The sequence below is a fragment of the Oncorhynchus tshawytscha genome, linkage group LG08 (genome assembly GCF_018296145.1).
Source record: "Oncorhynchus tshawytscha isolate Ot180627B linkage group LG08, Otsh_v2.0, whole genome shotgun sequence".
NCBI classification, from domain to species: Eukaryota; Metazoa; Chordata; class Actinopteri; order Salmoniformes; family Salmonidae; genus Oncorhynchus; species Oncorhynchus tshawytscha.
In genome coordinates this window covers 25,226,418-25,247,762 of record NC_056436.1, presented here as the reverse complement: position 1 = coordinate 25,247,762, position 21,345 = coordinate 25,226,418, and the positions used below count along the sequence as shown (strand labels likewise).

The 21,345-nt window shown below is 41.2% G+C and overlaps 2 protein-coding genes across 3 annotated transcripts in view; both read right to left on the bottom strand.

Moving 5' to 3' along the window:
* LOC112246857 (leucine-rich repeat and immunoglobulin-like domain-containing nogo receptor-interacting protein 2) overlaps positions 1-4,723 on the bottom strand; it is a 32,102-nt gene extending 27,379 nt beyond the window's left edge. Inside the window, exon 1 of one of the 2 annotated variants that reach the window (XM_024415429.2) lies at positions 4,027-4,723. The gene's annotated coding sequence lies outside the window, so the exon portion shown is untranslated. Of the gene's footprint in view, positions 1-3,610; positions 3,762-4,026 lie in introns of those variants that run through there. The other variant, XM_024415431.2, reaches the window with a different exon arrangement.
* Positions 4,724-10,120: 5,397 nt separating this feature from the next.
* LOC112232911 (eukaryotic translation initiation factor 4E-like) overlaps positions 10,121-21,345 on the bottom strand; it is a 19,135-nt gene continuing 7,910 nt past the window's right edge. Inside the window, exons 2-7 of the mRNA XM_024400205.2 lie at positions 13,207-13,310; positions 12,524-12,619; positions 12,280-12,343; positions 11,994-12,107; positions 11,705-11,844; positions 10,121-11,500 (exon numbers count right to left, since the gene is read on the bottom strand). Coding sequence (XP_024255973.1) covers positions 11,386-11,500; positions 11,705-11,844; positions 11,994-12,107; positions 12,280-12,343; positions 12,524-12,619; positions 13,207-13,310 — 633 coding nt within the window. The 3' untranslated portion in view covers positions 10,121-11,385. The remainder of the gene's footprint in view (positions 11,501-11,704; positions 11,845-11,993; positions 12,108-12,279; positions 12,344-12,523; positions 12,620-13,206; positions 13,311-21,345) is intronic.

Genomic DNA, 21,345 nt, shown 5'->3' with positions numbered 1-21,345 from the left:
GGTCCCATGGTGTTTATATTGCATACTATTGTTTGTACAGATGAACATGGTACCTTCAGGAGTTTGAAAATTGCACCTAAGGATGAACCAGACTTGTGGAGGTCTACAATTATTTTTCTGAGGTCTTGGCTAATTTCTTTTGATTTCCCCATGATGTCAAGCAAAGAGACACTAGTTTGAAGGTAGTCCTCGAAATACATCCACAGGTACACCTCCAATTGTCTCAAATTATGTCAATTAGCCTATCAGAAACTTCTAAAGCCATGACACCATTTTCTGGAATTTCAGTGAATTATAAGTGAATTAATCTGTCTGTATATACAGTGGGGAGAACAAGTATTTGATACACTGCCGATTTTGCAGGTTTTCCTACTTACAAATCATGTAGAGGTCTGTAATTTTTATCATAGGTACACTTCAACTGTGAGAGACGGAATCTTGAGCTCTTACACCATAACAATGGCAAGTTGTTCTATAGAGGAGCATGAAGAAAAGTAAAACACATATCCTGTCTCACATCTCCAATACATTGCTAGGTGATTTCAGTGTTGACAGTATTAAAATAGAACAACTCATGTACAAAAACACTAATACAAACAAGCTACAATGTGAAAACACATTTATCCCATTCAGACCATAGAGAGCTAAAACTACATCTCCCATAAAGTAACACTAGTATAAGTCGCAGCTCAGCTAACCATCTGCATCACATAAGGACATATAACAATACCTATAGCATTAACCTTAGGATGCTTTATTTATTTAATGTTTTGGACTTCTACACAGGAGTAATCTGCGACACACACCTTTCTCTCTCAGTGTTCTCAGACTGAGGAGACGGGAGCTACAGGTAGTACCAGGGTGTTAGTAGGTTATGTAAGCATCCAGATTAAATCAAATAAATGTAATAAAATAAAAACTGAAGATGTTAATATCATCCAGCTACTGTAGCTGCCTCTTTAACATTAACAGGCAGTACTTGTAGTGCAACAAATGAAAATAGAAAACCAAAATGAAAGTACCTGGCGATCAAAGCGATCTGACTCCCCCTTCTGTCATTCCTGTTCACGGGCCTGAGCCACTGACCCTTAACCTGGGAGTTCTGTTTTGCGCTGTGTACAATTCTAATAATTTGAAGTTTTATGGAAGTGAAACTGAAATTGCAAGAGAAAAAAAAAGACTAAATATGCCTCTATTCCTTTCTTGCTTCTTAATTTTGGAAGAAATTGATTAATTCAAGACTATTACTGTCTTTCTTGCTATTTGAGTCAACAACTCACCACATTTTATACACTGCAGTGCTAGTTAGCTGTAGCTCATGCTTTCAGTGCGAGATTAATTCTCTGATCCTTTGATTGGGTGGACACAACATGTCAGTTCATGCTGCAAGAGCTCTGATAGGTTGGAGGATGTCCTCTGGAAGTTGTCATAATTACTGTGTAAGTCTATTGAAGGGGGTGAGAACGATAAGCTTTCTAGGTTTTGTATTGAAGTCAATGTACCCAGAAGAAGATTGAAGCTAGCGGTCTTCCGGCTACACGAAGGTGTTACCCGACAGAGTGCTGTTGAGGCTACTGTAGACCTTCATTGCAAAACACTGTGTTTTAATACATTATTTTGGTGACGTGATTATATTAAGTATAGTTTTATCTAAAAAATAATAACTTTTTAAATGTTTCACCATTTACATTTTTCATGAAATTCACGGAGGAGGATGGTCCTCCTCTGAGGAGCCTCCACTGGAACACACATGTTGGTACATCTGACTTTTAATACAAACGGATGCAAACACAATCTGCCAAGTCCCTGACGAATGATCCATATGGTGGGAAATATTAACATATTGAGCATCTAGCAGTGGGGTTACAGCAACACCATCCTAGATGGGTTATTAAAAATGAAATAAGAGTGGGCCTCCCAAGTGGCGCAAAAGTCTAAGGCACTGCATCGCAGTGCTAAAGGCATTACTACAGACCCGGGTTTCATTCCCGGGTTGTGCCACAAACGGTTGTTGGCAGGGAGTCCCATAGGACAGCGTACAATTGGCCCGGCGAGTCATCGGGGTAAGAGAAGGGTTTGGCCGACTTTACTGGGCCCTTGTAGCGGACCGGGTGGTAAGGAGCGCGGTTAGGCGGGTCATGTTTCGGAGGACACATGACTCCACCTTCGCCTCTCCTGAGGCTATTGGGGAGTTGCAGCGATGAGACAAGATCGAAAATTGGGCGGAAAATATCAACTTGAAATAAGAAATCTTAGTCTGTGAGCGATCTGCTCTGGTCCGCTCAAGGCAGAAGATTTAGCTCACTGGAAAGTATCTTCCATATTCAGTTGTGTGTGTATTCTGTACCAATTCAGGTTTCATGGCAGTCCAACTGATGTCAGTGGCACTATGGGTAGCGTACCTGCCGGTGAGAGACAAAATAGGCCCTTCGTGCGTACGAGTATGGCCTTGCTCTTGTAAATCATCCGCACAAAAGTGTTTCTGAGTCAAACTATTTACCGCAGACAGGAGAACCTTGAGTTTTTTTTAAAGAACGCCTACAGAAGACTACATCTGCAATTCTAATTATCCCAGACTAAAGACACTACAGAGAAGCGTAGTCTCCCTGTCAGAACTACAAACCCAGTCACCAATAACAACCAAACACATCAGCTTGCCGCAGAGGAAGGTGAGTGGCACAACTACTCCAGAGAACTGTGCCACGTAGCATGCCATCCATATTCACTGTACGAGAGAGGGAAATGCTTAAGTGTGTTGACAGTTATCATTATTCTCATCAATCTGCTATTCCCTTGAATACAGGTCATATCCTTTCTCTGATGTGGCTGTAGACCTTTCTCAAAATAAATATTTTGCAAACTGCATCTCTTGAATAAATGGCTGCAAAGAGAGGAGCATGAAAACAATGAGAGAACAATATGGACCCCCCATCCCCCCTCACAAGAGATAGTTCTTTGCTCCTCTCTGCTCCCCTCCGTCTCAGGGGAACAAACACACCCGACAGGTTGCTGTGGTAACGCCTCACATAGACTCTCACATCCATGCACGCGCACTGCCTCTTTACTGGAAACTGGGCTCCTCTCCCCCTCCATTAGCAGCTCCAGCAGACAGACAGAATAGACAGATAGCAGGTCCAGGCTGGAGACCTCTTCAGTAGCATAGTGCATTTATAATTCAGATGGACACCTCATGTTGAAGGTCAGGGGAGATGTGTATAAAAGTTATTGGTTTCGCGAGCACTCATCCGCAGGGCTACGTCCACAATATCTTACCTTATCCACAAGCCTACAAAAGTGTGCTCATCCACTTGGAAGAAATACATACCCTCAGCTCACCTTGTCAGTACAGCTCAATAGATAAACGACAAGTCCCTGATCTATAAGTCTCATCCATTCAGTTCACCTCTTCTGCAGTTCTCATCCATGACGTGTTTCATCATGTTTCTCAACAATGCAGTACACATCTACATAAGTCATCCCAGTTCCATTCATCTCATCCACAGACCTCAGTCATGTCGTCAACCTTAAGCACACTTTATCCATTCATTTAATTTTCAATTGTATCCCCCACTATCACACGCGCATATACATACACTACCACAAAACTCACCTCATCCACAGAGCTATCCGCTCGTTCAACCTCATCCACACTCCTCACTCACTGATAATCTCACACAGCCTCCACCTCATCGACTAATTTCAATTCACCCAGTTTCCTCTCCCCCCTATATTACTCATCCACATTCCCCATCCACAACAGAATAAGACTACGCCTTTTCAGGGGGTTTTCAAACAAGAGAATGATGAAATCTACTACTCTCTACTACTGCCTATACAGTATGCGCAAGAGAAAACAGACTTTGAAGGGTCATGCCAGTGAAATCTTCCCTATGTTAGAAATGTCAGTTACAGATTTGAAACAAGTGCAGTTGGTAAGATTTCGCCCCTCTGGAAAAAAAATACATTTCCTTAATAATATAGCATATTCTCAGTGACAGCTATAGTTTGAGGTGTCTCGATTCTTACCTTAAAGTGCTGCTCCTCATTTCAAAATCCATATTCCAGATTAGCTCACAGATGGGGCATGCAGCCAAGCTGACACTTACACGCACACACAATCTAACGCACACACACACACTGCCTCGGAGTGCCCGCTCAATCCTCTGTGTGTCCCTTCCAATCTGCCCTTCATTGAAACAATATCCTTTTATCTCCCTCTCTCTTTGATTACTGCGCATTTCATCCCCACATTCGCACTCCTGCCTCCCACTGTTCTAACGAAGCATCTCGAAAGCCCTGTATGACACTGGACCAGGCAGGCGAATCTGGGGAGATGAACTGAGATGAGGCTGAGAGAGGCTCTTCACTAGTGTGAGCTCCTTTGTTGAAAAGTGGCAGCGGTTCAGTTATCCCCCTCGCTCTACTGATCCTCCCCCCTCTTCACTCTACTCTTGCACATCACCTGTGAGCAGCCTTACCTTTGCGCTCTGAATGGGTGAATAAAAACCTACAGTAGGGCTTTTACTCCTCACCTCCCTCTTACATAGCCTCACTCTCTCTTAGCTTCTCTCTGACATCTGCTCAAACAGGTTTTTTACTCCTCTCCCTGGCTATCCCTTTCACCCCTTCCCAGCTTGCGCTCTTCCATTCAATTTCTCGTTATTTTCTACTTTCTCTGACACCCTCCTCTAACTATATCTCTGGGGACATTTGACTGGTATTTTCGCAGTACAAAGACGAGTCATGATTGCTGTGGTAATAGAGGGAGTAGGTAAGAGAGGAGTGTGCTATTGATTCAGTTTGCTTCATTAGCATGTACAGTTGAAGTCGGAAGTTTAAATACACCTTAGCCAAAAACATTTAAACTCAGTTTTTCACAATTCCTGACATTTAATCCTAGTACAAATTCCCTGTCTTAGGTCAGTTGGGATCACCATTTTATTTAAAGAATGTGAAATGTCAGAATAATAGAAGTGAGAATGACTTGTTTAAGCTTTTATTCCTTTTTTATTTTATTTCTGTAACTGAGTCAGGTTTATAGGCCTCCTTGCTCGCACACGCTTTTAAGTTCTGCCCACAAATGATCTATAGAATTGAGGTCAGGGCTTTGTGATGGCCACTCCAATACCTTGATTTTGTTGTCCTTAAGCCATTTTGACACAACTTTGGAAGTATGCTTGGGGTCATTGTCCATTTGGAAGACCCATTTGAGACCAAGCTTTAACTTGAGATGGTGCTTCAACATAGCCACATCAGTTTCCTTCCTCATAATGCCATCTATTTTGTGAAGCGCAACAATACCTCCTGCAGCAAAGCACCGCCTGCAGCAAAGCACCCCCACAACATGATGCTGCCATCCCCGTGCATCACGGTTGGGATGGTGTTCTTCGGCTTGCAAGCCTCCCCCTTTTTCCTCCAAACATAACGATGTGCAGTTGCAAACCGTAGTCTGGCTTTTTTTATGGCGGTTTTGGAGCAGTGGCTTCTTCCTTGCTGAGCAGCCTTTCAGGTTATGTCGATATAGGACTCGTTTTACTGTGGATATAGATACTTTTGTACCGGTTTCCTCCAGCATCTTCACAAGGTCCTTTGCTGTTGTTCTGGGATTGATTTGCACTTTTCGCACCAAAGTGCGTTCATCTCTAGGAGACAGAACGCATCTCCTTCCTGACCGGTATGATGGCTGCGTGGTCCCATGGTGTTTATACTTGCGTACCATTGTTGTACAGATGAACGTGGTACCTTCAGGAATTTGGAAATTGCTCCCAAGGATGAACCAGACTTGTGGAGGTCTACATTTTTTTTTCTGAGGTCTTTGCTGATTTCTTTTGATTTTCCCATGATGTCAAGCAAAGAGGCACAGAGTTTGAAGGTAGGCTTTGAAATACATCCACAGGTACAACTCCAATTGACTCAAATGATGTCAATTAGCCTATCAGAAGCTTCTAAAGCCATGACATAATTTTCTGGAATTTTCCAAGCTGTTTAAAGGCAGTCAACTTAGTGTATGTAAACATCTGACCCACTGGAATTGAGATACAGTGAATTATAAGTGAAATAATTTGTCTGTAAACAATTGTCGGAAAAATTATTTAGGACATCTACTTTGTGCATGACACAACAGACTTGCCAAAACTATAATTTGTTAACAAGACATTTGTGGAGTGGTTGAAAAACAAGTTTTAATGACTCCAACCTAAGTGTATGTCAACTTCCGACTTCAACTGTACATGTGGCTTGAGCTTCTCTGTGGGTTAGCTACCTTACTGTAACTAGCTCTCTGCTTCTCCCTGAGGTGACAGACTGACTTCGCTGCCTCCCTCTGAGCCAGCTGATACGGAGGGTTGAAAAGGGAGACCAAAATAGATGCAACACCCCACTGCCCTAGACTTAAGGAAATGGCAGAACTATGACATGACATCCATGCTGCCTTGTGAAGGAAGCATTAAAAAAAAATACACCATCTAAGCTATTCTATAATTCAGGAAAATCATGCATGTATAACCTAAATTCTGTTCAGTAATTACATTTAAATATATATATTTTTAATCAAGTAAACATTTTATCCCTACTGATTTGCAATTTTATACATAGCATACAATACCAATGCAGGTCTTCAATTAGCAGTTCAACAACAATGTACAGTTCCATAAAATAACATTCATGCCACAACATAATAAGCAATATAATTATATCCAGCTTTAATCAAGTCAGAGCAAAAATCATCCATACAATTACATTACTGAACACTGCCCTGGTGTTGCCAGCCCCATGCTCAAACCAACTGAGCTATCACAGTTCTGGTATTACCCACAGTGAACTAGTGTTGCAGTCTAGTAATTATTCTCATAAACCTAAATGGTGGGCTCTAATCCCGATAGTCCCCATTAAGATGTAATTGCTTTGCAGATGTTAGGTATTCTCCCCCACACTTCTACTATTTTGGCTCAGCACCCTCTACCCAGAGCCATACACCTGCCTCTACCAATTGGATATAGTATATTTCCATTGTCACCTGTCTGCCCATTGTGCTGCCAGTTGGCATGAAAGATTAAATGGAAACAGTCTGTTATTTAGTAGCCTGGTGAATTGAAAACTGTGTGGATCAATACAAAAAATAAAGAAATGTATAGACCTATCTCTGGGGATGTATGTTAGTCATTTACTTCCTTTGAGGAATCGTGGTCTTGTGGAGGATAGGCTAGGAGCTCTGTATGCACACATGTACAGGGCATTTGGAAAGTATTCAGACCTCTCAACTTTTTTCCACATCGTTACAGCCTTATTCTAAAATTGATACAATTATTTTCCCCCCATCATAAATCTACCCACAATACCCTATAAATTACAAAGTGAAAACAGGTTTTTAGAATTTTTTGCAAATGTATAAAAACAAAAACAAATAAAATACCTTATTTACATAACAATTCAGACCCTTTGCTATGAGACTAGATATTGAGCTCAGGTGCATCCTGTTTCCATTGATCATCCTTGAGATGTTTCTACAACTTGATTGGAGTCCACCTGTAGTAAATTCAATTGATTGGACATGATTTGGAAAGGCACACACCTGTCTATACAAGGTCCCACAGTTGACAGTGCATGTCAGAGCAAAAACCAAGCCACGAGGTGGAAGAAATTGTCGGTAGAGCGCTAAGATTGTATCGATTCACAGCTCTGGCAAACGGTACCCAAGAAAACAGTGGCCTCCATCATTCTTAAATGGAAGAAGTTTGGAACCACCAAGACTCTTCCTAGAGCTGGCCGCCCGGCCAAACTGAGCAATTTGGGGAGAAGGGCCTTGGTCAGGGAGGTGACCAAGAACCCAATGGTCACTCTGACAGAGCTCCAGAGTTCCTCCTCTGTGGAGATGTGGGAACCTTCCAGAAGGACAACCATCTCTGCAGCACTCCACCAATCAGGCCTTTATGGTAGAGTGGCCAGATGGAAGCCACTCATCAGTAAAAGGCACATGAAAGCCCACTTAGTTTGCCAAAAAGGCATCTAATGGACTCTCAGAGCATGAGAAACAAGATTCTCTGGCCTGATGAAACCAATAATGAATTATTTAGACTGAATGCCAAACATCACATCTGGAGGAAACCTAGCACCATCCCTATGGTGAAGAATGGTGGTGGCAGCATCATGCTGTGGGGATGTTTTTCAGCAGCAAGGACTGGGAGACTAGTCAGGATCGAGGGAAAGATAAACGGAACAAAGTACAGAGAGAGATCCTTGATAAAAACCTGCTCCAGAGCGCTCATGACCTCAGACTGGGTGAAGGTTCACCTTCCAACAGGACAATGACCCTAAGCACACAGCCAAGACAACGCAGAAGTGGCTTTGGGACAAGTCTCTGAATGTCCTTGAGTGGCCCAGCCAGAGCCTAAACTTGAACCCAATCTATCATCTCCGGAGAGACCTGAAAATAGCTGTGCAACGACGTTGCACCTCCAACCTGATATAGATTGAGAAGATCTGCAGAGAAGAACAGGAGAAACACTACAAATACAGGTGTGCCAAGCTTGTAGCGTCATACCCAAGAAGACTCGAGGCTGTAATCGCTGCCAAAGGTGTTTCAACAAAGTACTGAGTAAAGGGTCTGATTACTTATGTAAATATGTCTCAGTTTTTTAATTTAAATATAAATCACAAAAAAACGTTTTGCTTTGTCATTATGGCGCACTGTATGTAGATTGATGAGGGGAAAAACAACTTATGAAGAAGGCTGTAACATAGAATAAATGTGGAAAAAGTCCAGAGGTCTGAATACTTTCTGATTGCACTGTATGTGGTGAGTCTATAAAGTCATTACCTATGGCGTCAGGTAACTGCCAAAGGAAACAAGTAAATGAGGGATAAAGTATATTGAAAGCAGGTGAGTTAATTAAGGAATTAGGGATCATGGGTAAAAATGTCCAGTTGCCCATTATTTTGCTTATCATGGCTAGAAGAAGAGATCTCAGTGAATTTGAAAGAGGGGTCTCAAAGGAGCATAGGGGGTTTAAAGTGAGTGTGTCAGTCAGCAGAGATTCTGGAGCGGCGTCTCAGACAGCGTTTTTTTACCACCATCAACAAAACACTAAATTATGGAATTTCTCGTGGAAGAATGGTGGTGTCGCATCGCATCCCTCCAAGAGAGTTCCAGACACTTGTAGAATCTACAGTATGCCAAAGCGCATTGAAGCTGTTCTGGCAGCTCGTGGTGACCAAACGCCCTATTAAAGACACTCTATGTTGGGGTGTCCTTTATTTTGGCAGTTACCTGTATTCCACTAGTAGGCGGTGTATGTGTTAACCATTTTCTCAGATGATTTCAGCTCATTAGATCTCCCATATGTTTCATGTGTATGTCTAAGTCAAAGGCATTATACTAAATCCTTAAGTGTGTCTCTTATCCTTTCTATTCCCATAATCTCATATAACAAATCTTGCCATTGATCTTCACACTAGTGGGAGTGAAATGAAAGCTCCAACCAGACCCTCTGTAAAATGATCAGCTGTCATCCTCACCACTATAGCCTACAATACAAGTACAGAATGGAATAGAATACTTCAACTCTTTAAAAGGAAATTTTTCTTGTGCATGTATGCTAATATTCGCAGAACTGACAGTAATGCCAAAGTACTAGGATTAATGAAATGTTTATGTACTGCTTTGGAATGAAGTATATGGTTTACTAATGGGTTTTGAAGTCCTCCTTATGTAGGTACCCTTGAAATAAAGTGTGGGTTTGTCTTTGTTGGCCTTTGTAATGTATGTGAGTCAAATAAGTCTCCATGTCAAAATAACACCTCTGGACAAGATACCCACCGTGGGAACAAATGTTCTAAATTGTAGCCATGCCCATTTGTGATTAGTAACCTTGGCAATGGACTTTTAGGCTTTCTGCCATCACTGGACCTCGTATATATTTTTAGGTCTAGTTTTATGTTGTGGATTTTGGTCTGTGGAGAACTGACAATCAAGGTCCCATACCGGCTGGTCAAATAAGCACCAATTCCAATGACTGCCTGCGCTTCAAAATGGGGTCACAGCACCCTCAAGAGGGAAGAGATGAAACTTCAAATGAGTAAATCACTGACCCTCACTGTAAAGCAATTGGATAATACTTAAAACTCAAGTGTAAAACTCAGTTTATTAATGCATTGCAAATAAAATAACCAAATTCATAAAATATTGTATGAATGTTGAAGAGCGGTTATGAAAAGTAAGTAATAAGAATGAAACATGCCTGAAATAATGGCAACTCATACTTTTATGAAATGGAAAGTATTTGAAAGCTCTGATTTGGTGACATGACAATGTTATAATAGGTTGCCATTGTTGTAGGCTGTCATGATATGCTGCAACCGGTGATATACTGTAGGTACTGTAGGTGTAGCTACTATAATATTTCTTATGGCTTTATACATGATTCAGCTCTACATGAAGTCCCTAGGGGCTACAGGATGGTTGTTTATGGATGGGGCCAAAGAGCTATGGCAATTACAAGTGGCATAGAAAGAGATTATTTCCTGTTGGTTCCTGGGGTTGAAATGGCATATATTATATCATACTATATATAATATTATAAAAAAATAATAAAATAATAATAAAAAAATTAAAGTCACAGAATAACTTTAAAGAATCATTAGTGCTGTTTCCATTGCAGGCAGAAGATGAAAACAAATCACTAATAAATGTATACTTTGCAAAAAAAGCATCACTTGTAAGTCAAATGTAAGACCATTTCTAACAAGAAATGTACAAATAACAAGTTGCAAAAAGTACTCCACAATATAAAAACAGATTCTATTGAATTGCAAACCCAAAGTTTTAATCATGTTAACACAGACTAATTGATTCATGACATGATCAGAAAGTCTTGATTACATCCACTTGAAGTTTAGGGCCATAGCACAGAACAACTCTAAAAATAGCTAAAAAGCAAATTGGTATAATAAATTAAAATGGCGTAACATAATTAAGGATAACAGCAATTACAATGCTGTATAAGGGCAGAGAAATGTTGACTTTTTAAATGTCAAATTAATTCCCTGCCATTAAATAAATCAACAAAATCATTTTCTTAATAAGAGCACTCTGAACATCTTACATTTCTATGAAAGGTATTCATTTGCGTTTTGCATGTTCACCTGTGTGGCTATGGCAGGTGTCTTTGTGTGTGTGTGTGTGGGGGTTTCCAGAGAAAGTAGTGTGTTCGTGTTGTGAAAGTGTTTCCTGATTTTAGGTCCAGGACAGTTCTGTAGAAGTTTTTGTATATAGTCGTGAGTTTTTCCAAGATTGTGTCACGCAGTCATTGTAGCTATGTAAATAAATGCACCCACAAAGAAATGTAGTAGACCCCAAAAAATGTAATAGACAAGGCACCTGGTGCATTTTCAGACCACAAACTTGTTTTTGGTGGTCGAGCCGCTCTTGGTGGAGGTGTCAGAGTGTGACTGGTAGCCAATGGTCATCTTCATGGGGATTCCCAAGCGCTCCTTATACACTCTCCTGTTGTCACACAGATGGCCATATTTGAAGGGAGGTGGTAGCAACAAACTTTTTGTTATTGGATCTTAGTAATTTAACCAAGCCCAAAATAATTTACAAATACTAAGACTATACACTTTTTTATAAGTCAGCACATTTTCCTGAGTCCTGATCAAAGTTGGAGTGATAACTAACAAACATTGACTTCACATTGATCTAACTTACCCGATGTGTGTTATGGCTTCCCTGTTGTCAAAGTCTGCCGTCCAGATGGCGATTTTGTCTCCTTTCGAGCGAATATTGACTACTGCTCCGCACACTTCGTCACTATAGTCATCAAAAGTCTCCCCAACAAGGCAGAGAAGCTGGACAGGTGAAGTGTCAGGAAAAATATGGATCCACACATTAACATTTCAGTGGCATCACAGAATTCCTTAATCCAGCCACACAGGGAGAAGGTCAAGGTTGCATTTCATTCCAAATTGTCTGCCCGCCCACACACACACAAACTCACGGTTTCTAGCCAGAAGCGGTCCAGGTCTTGTCTCCTCTGCTGCTTGCTGAGAGTGATCAGCCAGCGCCCTCCGCGCTTGTTCCGCTCATCCTCCCACATGGGCTCAATGCCATCCTGTCACACCAGAGGAGAGACACAGCTTTACTTGCATTAACAAGGCCATGGCTGAACAGTCCTAAACAACTTTCTTCCAGGTACAATTCTTAATTAAGTTGCAAAGATACTATGTAGTAACATGGAATAAAAATTAGTTCCTTGTCTGCTTTTTGAAATGCAACAAACCTACCTTAAAGAGGGAGTAGTCGCATCCAGATATCAGATTGCTTGACAACTGAATATGATTATAGAGACTGAAATGACAAGATAATTTCGTAAGTACAATACACAATTGCAGTGTATTATTGACAACTGAATGCTATCAAGATGATGAATGAAGACCAATTTTGGTATAATCTCAAATCATCCTTTTCATATTAATTCAACCCTTGTCATAACAAAACAAGATCAACTTCAGTCTTATTGATTCTTACGCCCAGAAATCTTCAACAGTGTCAAACGTGGAGATGAGGCAGAGGTTCGCCTGCCATGTTTTGGTCTTATCATTCTTGAAGAACCAAAGAGACCATCTGTTGGGCCAAAACAGAAATGGGATTTACATAAGGTAAACACTGGCAAATGAAACGCATGCTAAACAAATGTAATCAATAGCCCATAAGCCTCAAAGCAAATTAGGACCTTATGGATGATGGGGAAAACATTGACACAGTTCATTGCTTTGTGACATTCATTCAATGTAAAATCCTTAGGCAGTTCAACTGCGCTTGACTATAATAATGCAATAAGAAAGGGCAATGCATGGTTGGTAATCACACACAGATAGCCTCAGCTTGTGGTGGTATGAACACTCATAAGCCAAAGTCACCTCTTTAGGTTTGGGTCATGATACTACCAATGTGAATTCACCATGCCTGAGACCTGGGGGGGCGCAAACTCAAAGTGGTAACACACAAGATTGAATTGGTGCTTTGCATTGGCAGCTGTGCAACACTGCAAACAGGTGGGATCTATGTGGTACTTTACATCAGATGAATACCCACCACTTTTACAGAAAACAACTCCCCGGAGGCCTTTTGCAGGAAAAGCTTCCTTACCACGGAGCAGCAGCCTGTAATGAACAAGGGTTTTTAAAGAGCAGTAGCCTAGGTCAGCTTACTTGTTCTGGAGGGGGTGTTTGATATAGCTCTCAGGGTTCACTATCTCCTGACCAGTCTCTGCTTCTTCTCCTCCTTCAGCATGTTGGGGATTTAAATTGTTCTCCTAGTGGAAAACAATTTGAAAGAAGTAAGAAGCGTGATCTTGCAGGACTGTCATGCCTTGGGTCATTGTCATGTTTTTTTGTAGTTTATTTTATACAAAGCTGGGTTGATAGTGAGTATAGGTAACAATCAATGAAACGTGATGTTTGAAAGCTTTTCCTTTTCATGACCTCGGATTGAAGTTTTTTTTGCAACATATTGTAATTTAAAAAAAAAACTTTATATAGACACTAATCACATAGATGGTCCAACATTATTTCAAATCAATTAAATAAACCGTTTGTTTTTGCTAGGGTGGAAATATGGACAAGCATAAACTTTTGCACCAGCCATAATGATTGGGCAAGTTAGTGAACTGTCTATCATCTAGATCTGGACAACAAAAGGGGGCTTAAAGCTTCCCCTCTTGGGTTCTTAGCTGAAGGTATGGACCACAGCTGGCTCCACGTGAACTACAATCTCGACCCTCTGTTTTAATGTTTAGAAACGTTATAATGCTCACTTGCGATACAAATTTGGAAACATAAAGCCCTTAACTTTCACATCACACCAAAATAATTTCACAACTAGAAAATACACACCTCACCAAAATTTGCAAATAAATTATTTAAAACTCCTACAATGTGACTTCCTGGATTTTTTTTCTTCTCATTTTGTCTGTCATAGTGTAAGTGTACCTATGATGAAAATTACAGGCCTCATCTTTTTAAGTGGGAGAACTTGCACAATTGGTGGCTGACTAAATACTTTTTTGCCCCACTGTATGCAACAATTTGGGCTGCCTGGTTCATTGCGAACTAATTTGCCAGAATTTTACGTAATTCTGACATAACATTGAAAGTTGTGCAATTTAACAGGAATATTTAGACTTATGGATGCCACCCGTTAGATAAAATACGGAACGGTTACGTATTTCACTGAAAGAATAAATGTTTTGTTTTCAAAATAATAGTTTCCGGATTTGACCATATTAACGACCTAAGGCTCATATTTCTGTGTGTTATTATGCTATAATTAAGTCTATGATTTGATATTTGATAGAGCGGTCTGACTGAGCGGTGGTAGGCAGCAGCAGGCTCGTAAGCATTCATTCAAACAGCACTTTCGTGCGTTTACCAGCAGCTCTTCGCTGTGCTTCAAGCGTTGAGCTGTGTATGACTTCAAACCTATCAACTCCCGAGAATATGCTGGTGTAACCGATGTGAAATGGCTAGCTAGTTAGCGGGGTGCGCGCTAATAGCGTTTCAATCGGTGACGTCACTCGCTCTGAGACCTTGAAGTAGTTGCCGCGGCTTTTGTGGAGCGATGGGTAACAATGCCTCGAGGGTGGCTATTATCGATGTGTTCCTGGTTCGAGCCCAGGTAGGGGCAAGGAGCAGGATGGAAGCTATACTGTTACACTGGCAATACTAAAGTGCCTATAACAACATCCAATAGTCAAAAGTATATGAAATATAAATCGTATGGAGAGAAATTGTCCTATAATTCCTATAACTACAACCTAAAACTTCTTACCTGGGAATATTGAAGACTCCTGTTAAAAGGAACCACCAGCTTTCATATTTTCTCATGTTCTGAGCAAGGAACTTAAACGTTAGCTTTTTTACATGGCACATATTGCACTTTTACTTTCTTCTCCAACACTTGGTTTTTGCATTATTTAAACCAAATTGAACATGTTTCATTATTTATTTGAGGCTAAATTGATTTTATTGATGTATTATATTAAATTAAAATAAAAAAGTGTTCATTCAGTATTGTTGTAATTGTCATTATTACGAATAAATAAATCAATAATAAAAAAAACGGCCGATTAATCGCCATTGCCTTTTTTTGGTCCTCCAATAACCGGTGTTGAAAAAATCATAAATCGGCCGACCTCTAATTCCGATAGCTAATTAGAACAGGTGGTTGCCTCAGTCTCCGTAAACAAGCGATGTAACATGAAAATATGGCCATGTGGGAACCCTAACCCTATAAAAAAAGTGTTTGGTCATTTTATCTTTTGTTTTTGCTAATGTGAAAATTAAGTTTCCAAAATCGTATCGCAAGCGAGGTGTATTGACGTTTAGACAAAGCTTGGGGACTGCGCGGGAGCGTCGGTGCATTTTCCTTAGGCGGCAGACAGGTTATTAAATTGACAGTATATGTTTAACATTCATCTAAGAATGGGCTAGCAGATAGATTGTGACGAGTGTGGCAATGCATTCCATTGTGTAGGGCACAGCCACGCACATTTACAACATAAACGTTCCTTGTCTGTCACTAATGGTAAATAAAATATATTTGAACTTACTCTGCCAATTGTCCGTGGGTTTGGTCCTTCAGCTGGTCGAAATTTGAGAAGAAAAACTATCCACATAAGATGAACGTGCGCAGGTAACATACTTTTTGAAGTGATTTGTTTGACAATCAGATGAAAACATCATGACTGGTTGTGTTCATGACACATTAAAAGGTAATACATTTCCAAAGTTAAATACTCCTGCTCTAGAGGTTTAACTCTTAAAGGCTCTGCATGGTCAATCTGACGTCTGCAGTGGCCGTACAGCATTTACTGCAATGCGTACTCCGCAGAAGTCAGAGCAAACATACTTTTTGCTGTTATGAAAGAAGTTGTCATGGAAGTGAGTGTGTTTATACAGGACCTCCTGCCCTCACATACCATCAAACAATTACAGTGCATTCGGAAAGTATTCAGATCCTTTCCCCATTTTGTTACGTTACAGCCGTATTCTAAAATGGATTCAATATTTCCCCCCCTCAATCTACACACAATGCCCCATAAAGACAAAGCAAAAACAGGTTAAGAATTTTTTGCTCAATTAAAAAAAAAAATCACATAAATATTCAGACCCTTTGCTATGAGACTCGAAATTGAGCTCAGGTGCATCCTGTCTCCATTGATCATCCTTAAGATGTTTTTACAACTTGATAGAAGTCCACCTGTGGAGCATTTTATTGATTGGACATGATTTGGAAAGGCACACACCTGTCTATATAAGGTCCAATAGTTGACAGTGCATGTCAATGCAAAAACCAAGCCATGAGGTCGAAGGAAATGTCCGTAAGAGCTCCGAGACACAGGTCATGGGAAGGGGTACCAAAAAAAAATGTCTGCAGCATTGAAGGTCCCCAAGAAGACAGTGGCCTCCATCATTCTTAAATAGAAGAAGTGTGGAACAACTAAGACTTTTCCTAGAACTGGCCACCCGGCCAAACTGAGCAATTCGGGGAGAAGGGCCTTGGTCAGGGAGGTGACCAAGAACCCAATGGTCACTCTGACAGAGCTCCACTGTGGAGATGGTTAAGCCTTCCAGAAGCACTCCACCAATCAGGCCTTTATGGTAGAGTGGCCAGACGGAAGCCACTCCTCAGTAAAAGGCACATGACATCCAGCTTGGAGTTTGCCAAAAGGCACCCAAAGGACTTTCAGACCATGAAAAACAAGATTATCTTGTCTGATGAAACCAAGATTGAACTCTTTGAACTGAATGACAAGCATCACGTCTGGAAGAAACCAGGCACCGCTCATCACCTGGCCAACAGCATCCCTAAGTTGAATCATGGTGGTGGTAGCATCATGCTGTGGGGATGTTTTTCAAGCGGCAGGGACTGTGAGACTAGCCAAGATCGAGGGAAAGATGATAATCAATTTCAGAATAAGACTAACGTAACGAAATGTGGGCAAAATGAAGGGGTCTGAATACTTTCCGAATGCACTGTATAATGGAAAAACAGAGTCAAAACAAATCATAAGGAAGTTGTTTTGAGAGATATGAAAGATCAGGACTGATCTCCCTTTCTTTTGTCACTAAACTACTTCCATAGCCTATATACTTCCATTCATTATTGAATTTTTTACTGGTACTGGGCTACCTTCAGACGAGTCTTGAGAATTGGGGGTGTCCTAGAGCAAAACTCCTTTCCATGAAGGGGTCATATTAGTGTATAGCCCAAACTGCTCGGATGCTACAGACAGAAGTTGGCAGATCGGCTGAACCGACTTTAGAAGCTTGTGGGGGTCGTAGAGCCAAACAGAGAACACTATCATATTCGTGAGTCTCATCGTTCCATAGAGGGGTCGTTAATAGTTTGTTTGCCAAATTGTTCGGACACTAGACGTTTGTGAGAACACCGATTTTAGGGATGTCTCCTGGTCTGACAAACATCACTGTAACTCTGCCACCCTCCACCGCTGATGTGAAAGTCTGACAATGGCGGATGTGGTGGATTGAGACAAAAAAAAACATCTAGCTTAAACAGACATTTCTATGGGGATTGTTGTATTATGCTAATTATATTTCTGTGGGGACATTGACCTCAGGGGTTTTTAAACTATCTTTAATATAAAGCCCATAAAAAAATAATATAGATCCTATAAGACTCCCCCCCGACTGTCACAGTATAATTCAGACTCTGGATGACGCTTAAGTGAATTTACTGCTGTATGTTAATACCCTTACATAACATCCTGACCTTGAACGCAAACACGACTTTTGTAATTGATTTATTTGAAAAGGGAAACGTACCAAACCTGAGCTGAAGCATTTAAAAAGAGTTGAACCATCATAATTACATTGGAAAAAATTGCATCGATTTAAGGTTCAAAATATTATGGCCCCCCTAAACTGAGTCTCTGCCCCACCTTGGCCACCCCATTCATAATGTTCTGGGCACGTGCACAAGACGGAAGTACATGCCCACGATTCATGCCAACGAAAGTCTCGCATGTGTTTACATGGTTTTGCATATATATGCCAGGTGATATAAATTTCAAAGGCTATACTGGCACTCTAAAAAGTCTGGTAAATAATACTTTCCTGTGGATATTTTGTCTCAAATTTCAACCAGCAGAAGGACCAACCAGAGTAAGTTCAAATGTAATTTTATTCAACATTCTGGCTTGTAAGGGAACTTTCCATGTTTTTGCAGTGCTTTGTTTCCGACTGTATACCAAGAATGTACAGGTAACTGCCAAAATAAAGTAAACACCAACAAAGTTTCTTAATAGGGCGTAGGGCGACCACGAGCCAGAACAGCTTCAATGCACCTTGACATTGATTCGACAAGAGTCTGGAACTGTATTTATTTTTTTATGTAACCTTTATTTAACTAGACATGTCAGTTAAGAACAAATTATTATTTACAATGCCAGCCTACACCGGCCAAACCCGGACGATGCTGGGCCAATTGTGCGCCGCCCTATGGGACTCCTAATCACGGCCGGTTGTGATACAGCTTGGATTCGAACCAGGGTGTCTGCAGTGACGCCTCTAGCACTTAGATGCAGAGAAATTCCATAATTTGTTTGATGGTGCTGGAAAACACTGTCTCAAGCCCCACTCCAGAATCTCCAAAAAGTGTTCAATTGGGTTGAGACAGACAGACATAGCATATGGTTTACATCGTTTTCATGCTCAAACCATTCAGTGACCATTCAATTGTATATTAACTGATTCTCCCTATGTATCCCTCATTTACCTGTTTCCAGTTAAGCGATAATACAGGCAAACCGTGCCAATATATCCTCCAAATGACGGCTTCGATGGCATTGTCACTTTTATACGACGGGTTACCAACATATTCGGCTGGACATTCGTTCTATTGGTTTGGTTGTCAGAGACCCAACCCGTCGTTCAGTCTTTTTGTTCTGCATCTATGGACGAGACCCTGTCGTTCGTTTTAAAAATGTTCCATTTCCATACTGGCTGCTTGCTAGTTGGCTGGCTGCTTGCTAGCCAGCTAACTATGGCTAACTTAGTCACGTCAAACGTCAAAGAAAAACAGCAGAGCTACAGTAGAGCACCTCCGCATTTGCATTTGTTTCAGTTGTTTCTAGTGACATTTATTTGGAAACATCCATAACAATAACAATAGGCTAATGAGTTGCGATTTTTCCCGGGATAGAAAATGTGCTCTCTCGTCAGGACACTATTGTTCAGAGGAGCTAGCCAACAACACAGCTAACACAATCACTTCAAAGACTGAAGCTGTAAAGACTTCAAACTAGCTGCACTTCGTTTCATTTGACTTTTTTTCCATTGACATTTATTTATGTGTGTGTGTGTGTGTGTGTATATGTGGCAGCTGATTCATGATTTCGACTGGCTGAGAAATGCTGCCTGCCTGTCTGTCTAATCCCGACATCTGACCCGTACACGTTCATTACTATGGGTAGGCTGGACAATAGAACGAGTCTAAATTCACCTAAGGCTGAAAAATGACAAAAGAACATTGGCTAAACTGGAACACAAGCGCGAGCCCATCGCAAATGAATGGAACGTTCGTAGAGCCTGTCTTGATTGGAGTGACACTTAAGATTTTCCAATTTTCCTAAATAGAACCCCCAAAAATGTATTCCTTTCTATTTTATCACCACACCATTTGTTCTTAGGATGAAACTGAAAAAAAAACTTGTGTAGAAAGTAAACATCTGCACCTCGATGGTGCCAAGTGTGCTCATCTCTGCATCACGCCTTAGCTAACCCTTTAGCTCCACCTCCCACACATGCGATGACCTCACTTGGTTTAAATTATGTTTCTAAAGACAATATCTCTCTCATCGTCACTCAATGCATAGGTTTACCTCCACTGTATTCACATCCTACCATACCTTTGTCTGTATATTTTGCCTTGAACCTATTCTATCGCGCCCAGAAACCTGCTCCTTTTACTCTCTGTTCCAAACGTACTAGACGACCAGTTCTTATAGACTTAACCGTACCCTTATACTACTCCTCCTCTGGTGATGGAGAGGTTAATCCAGGCCCTGCAGTACCTAGCTCTACTCCTACTCCCAAGGTGCTCTTAATTGTTGACTTCTTTAACCGTAAAAGCCTTGGTTTCATGCATGTTAACATTAGAAGCCTCCTCCCTAAGTTTGTTTAATTCACTGCCCTAGCACACTCTGCCAACCCGGATGTCCTAGCCGTGTCTGAATCCTGGCTTAGGAAGACCAACAAAAACCCTGAAATTTCCATACCTAACTAGAACATTTTCTGACAAGATAGAACTGCCAAAGGGGGCGGAGTTGCAATTTACTGCAGAGATAGCCTGCAGAGTTCTGTTGTACTATCCAGGTCTGTGCCAAACAATGAGATTATACTTTTAAAATCCACCTTTCCAGAAAAAAGTCTCTCACCGTTGCAGCTTGCAATAGACCACCCTCTGCCCCCAGCGGTGCCCTGGAAACCATATGTGAATTGACTGCCCCCCCATCTATCTTCAGAGCTCGTGCTGTTGCGTGACCTGAACTGGGACATGCTTAACACCCCGGCCATCCTACAATCTAAGCTTGATGCCCTCAATCTCACACGAATTATCAATGAACCTACCAGGTACAACCCCAAATCCGTAAACACAGGCACCCTCACAGATATCATCCTAACCATCCTGCCCTCCAAATACACCTCTGCTGTCTTCAACCAGGATCACAGTGATCACTGCCTCATTGTCTGTGTCTGTAATGGGTCAAACGACCACCCTTCATCACTGTCAAACGCTCCCTAAAACACTTCAGCGAGCAAGGATTTCTAGTCGACCTGGCCCGGGTATCCTGGAAGGATATTGACCTCATTCCGTCAGTAGAGGATATCTGGTTATTCTTTAAGGAAGTGTGTTCCTCACCATCTTAAATAAGCATGCCCCAATCACATTTTTAAAAAAAACAGGAACAGATATAGCCCTTGGTTCAATCCAGTACTGACAGCCCTGGTCAGCATAAAAAAAATCCTGTGGCGTACTACATTAGCATCGAATAGACCCCGCGATATGCAACTTTTCAGGGAAGTTAGGAACCAATATACACAGGCAGTTAGGAAAGCACAGGCTAGCTATTACAAACAGAAATTTGCATGCTGTAGCGCAAACTCAAAAAAGTTCTGGGACACTGTAAAGTCCATGGAGAATAAGAGCACCTCCTCCCAGCTGCCCACCGCACTGAGGCTAGGAAACACTATCACCACCGATAAATCCACGATAATTGAGAATTGAGAAAGCATTTTTCTACGACTGGCCATGCTTTACACCTGGCT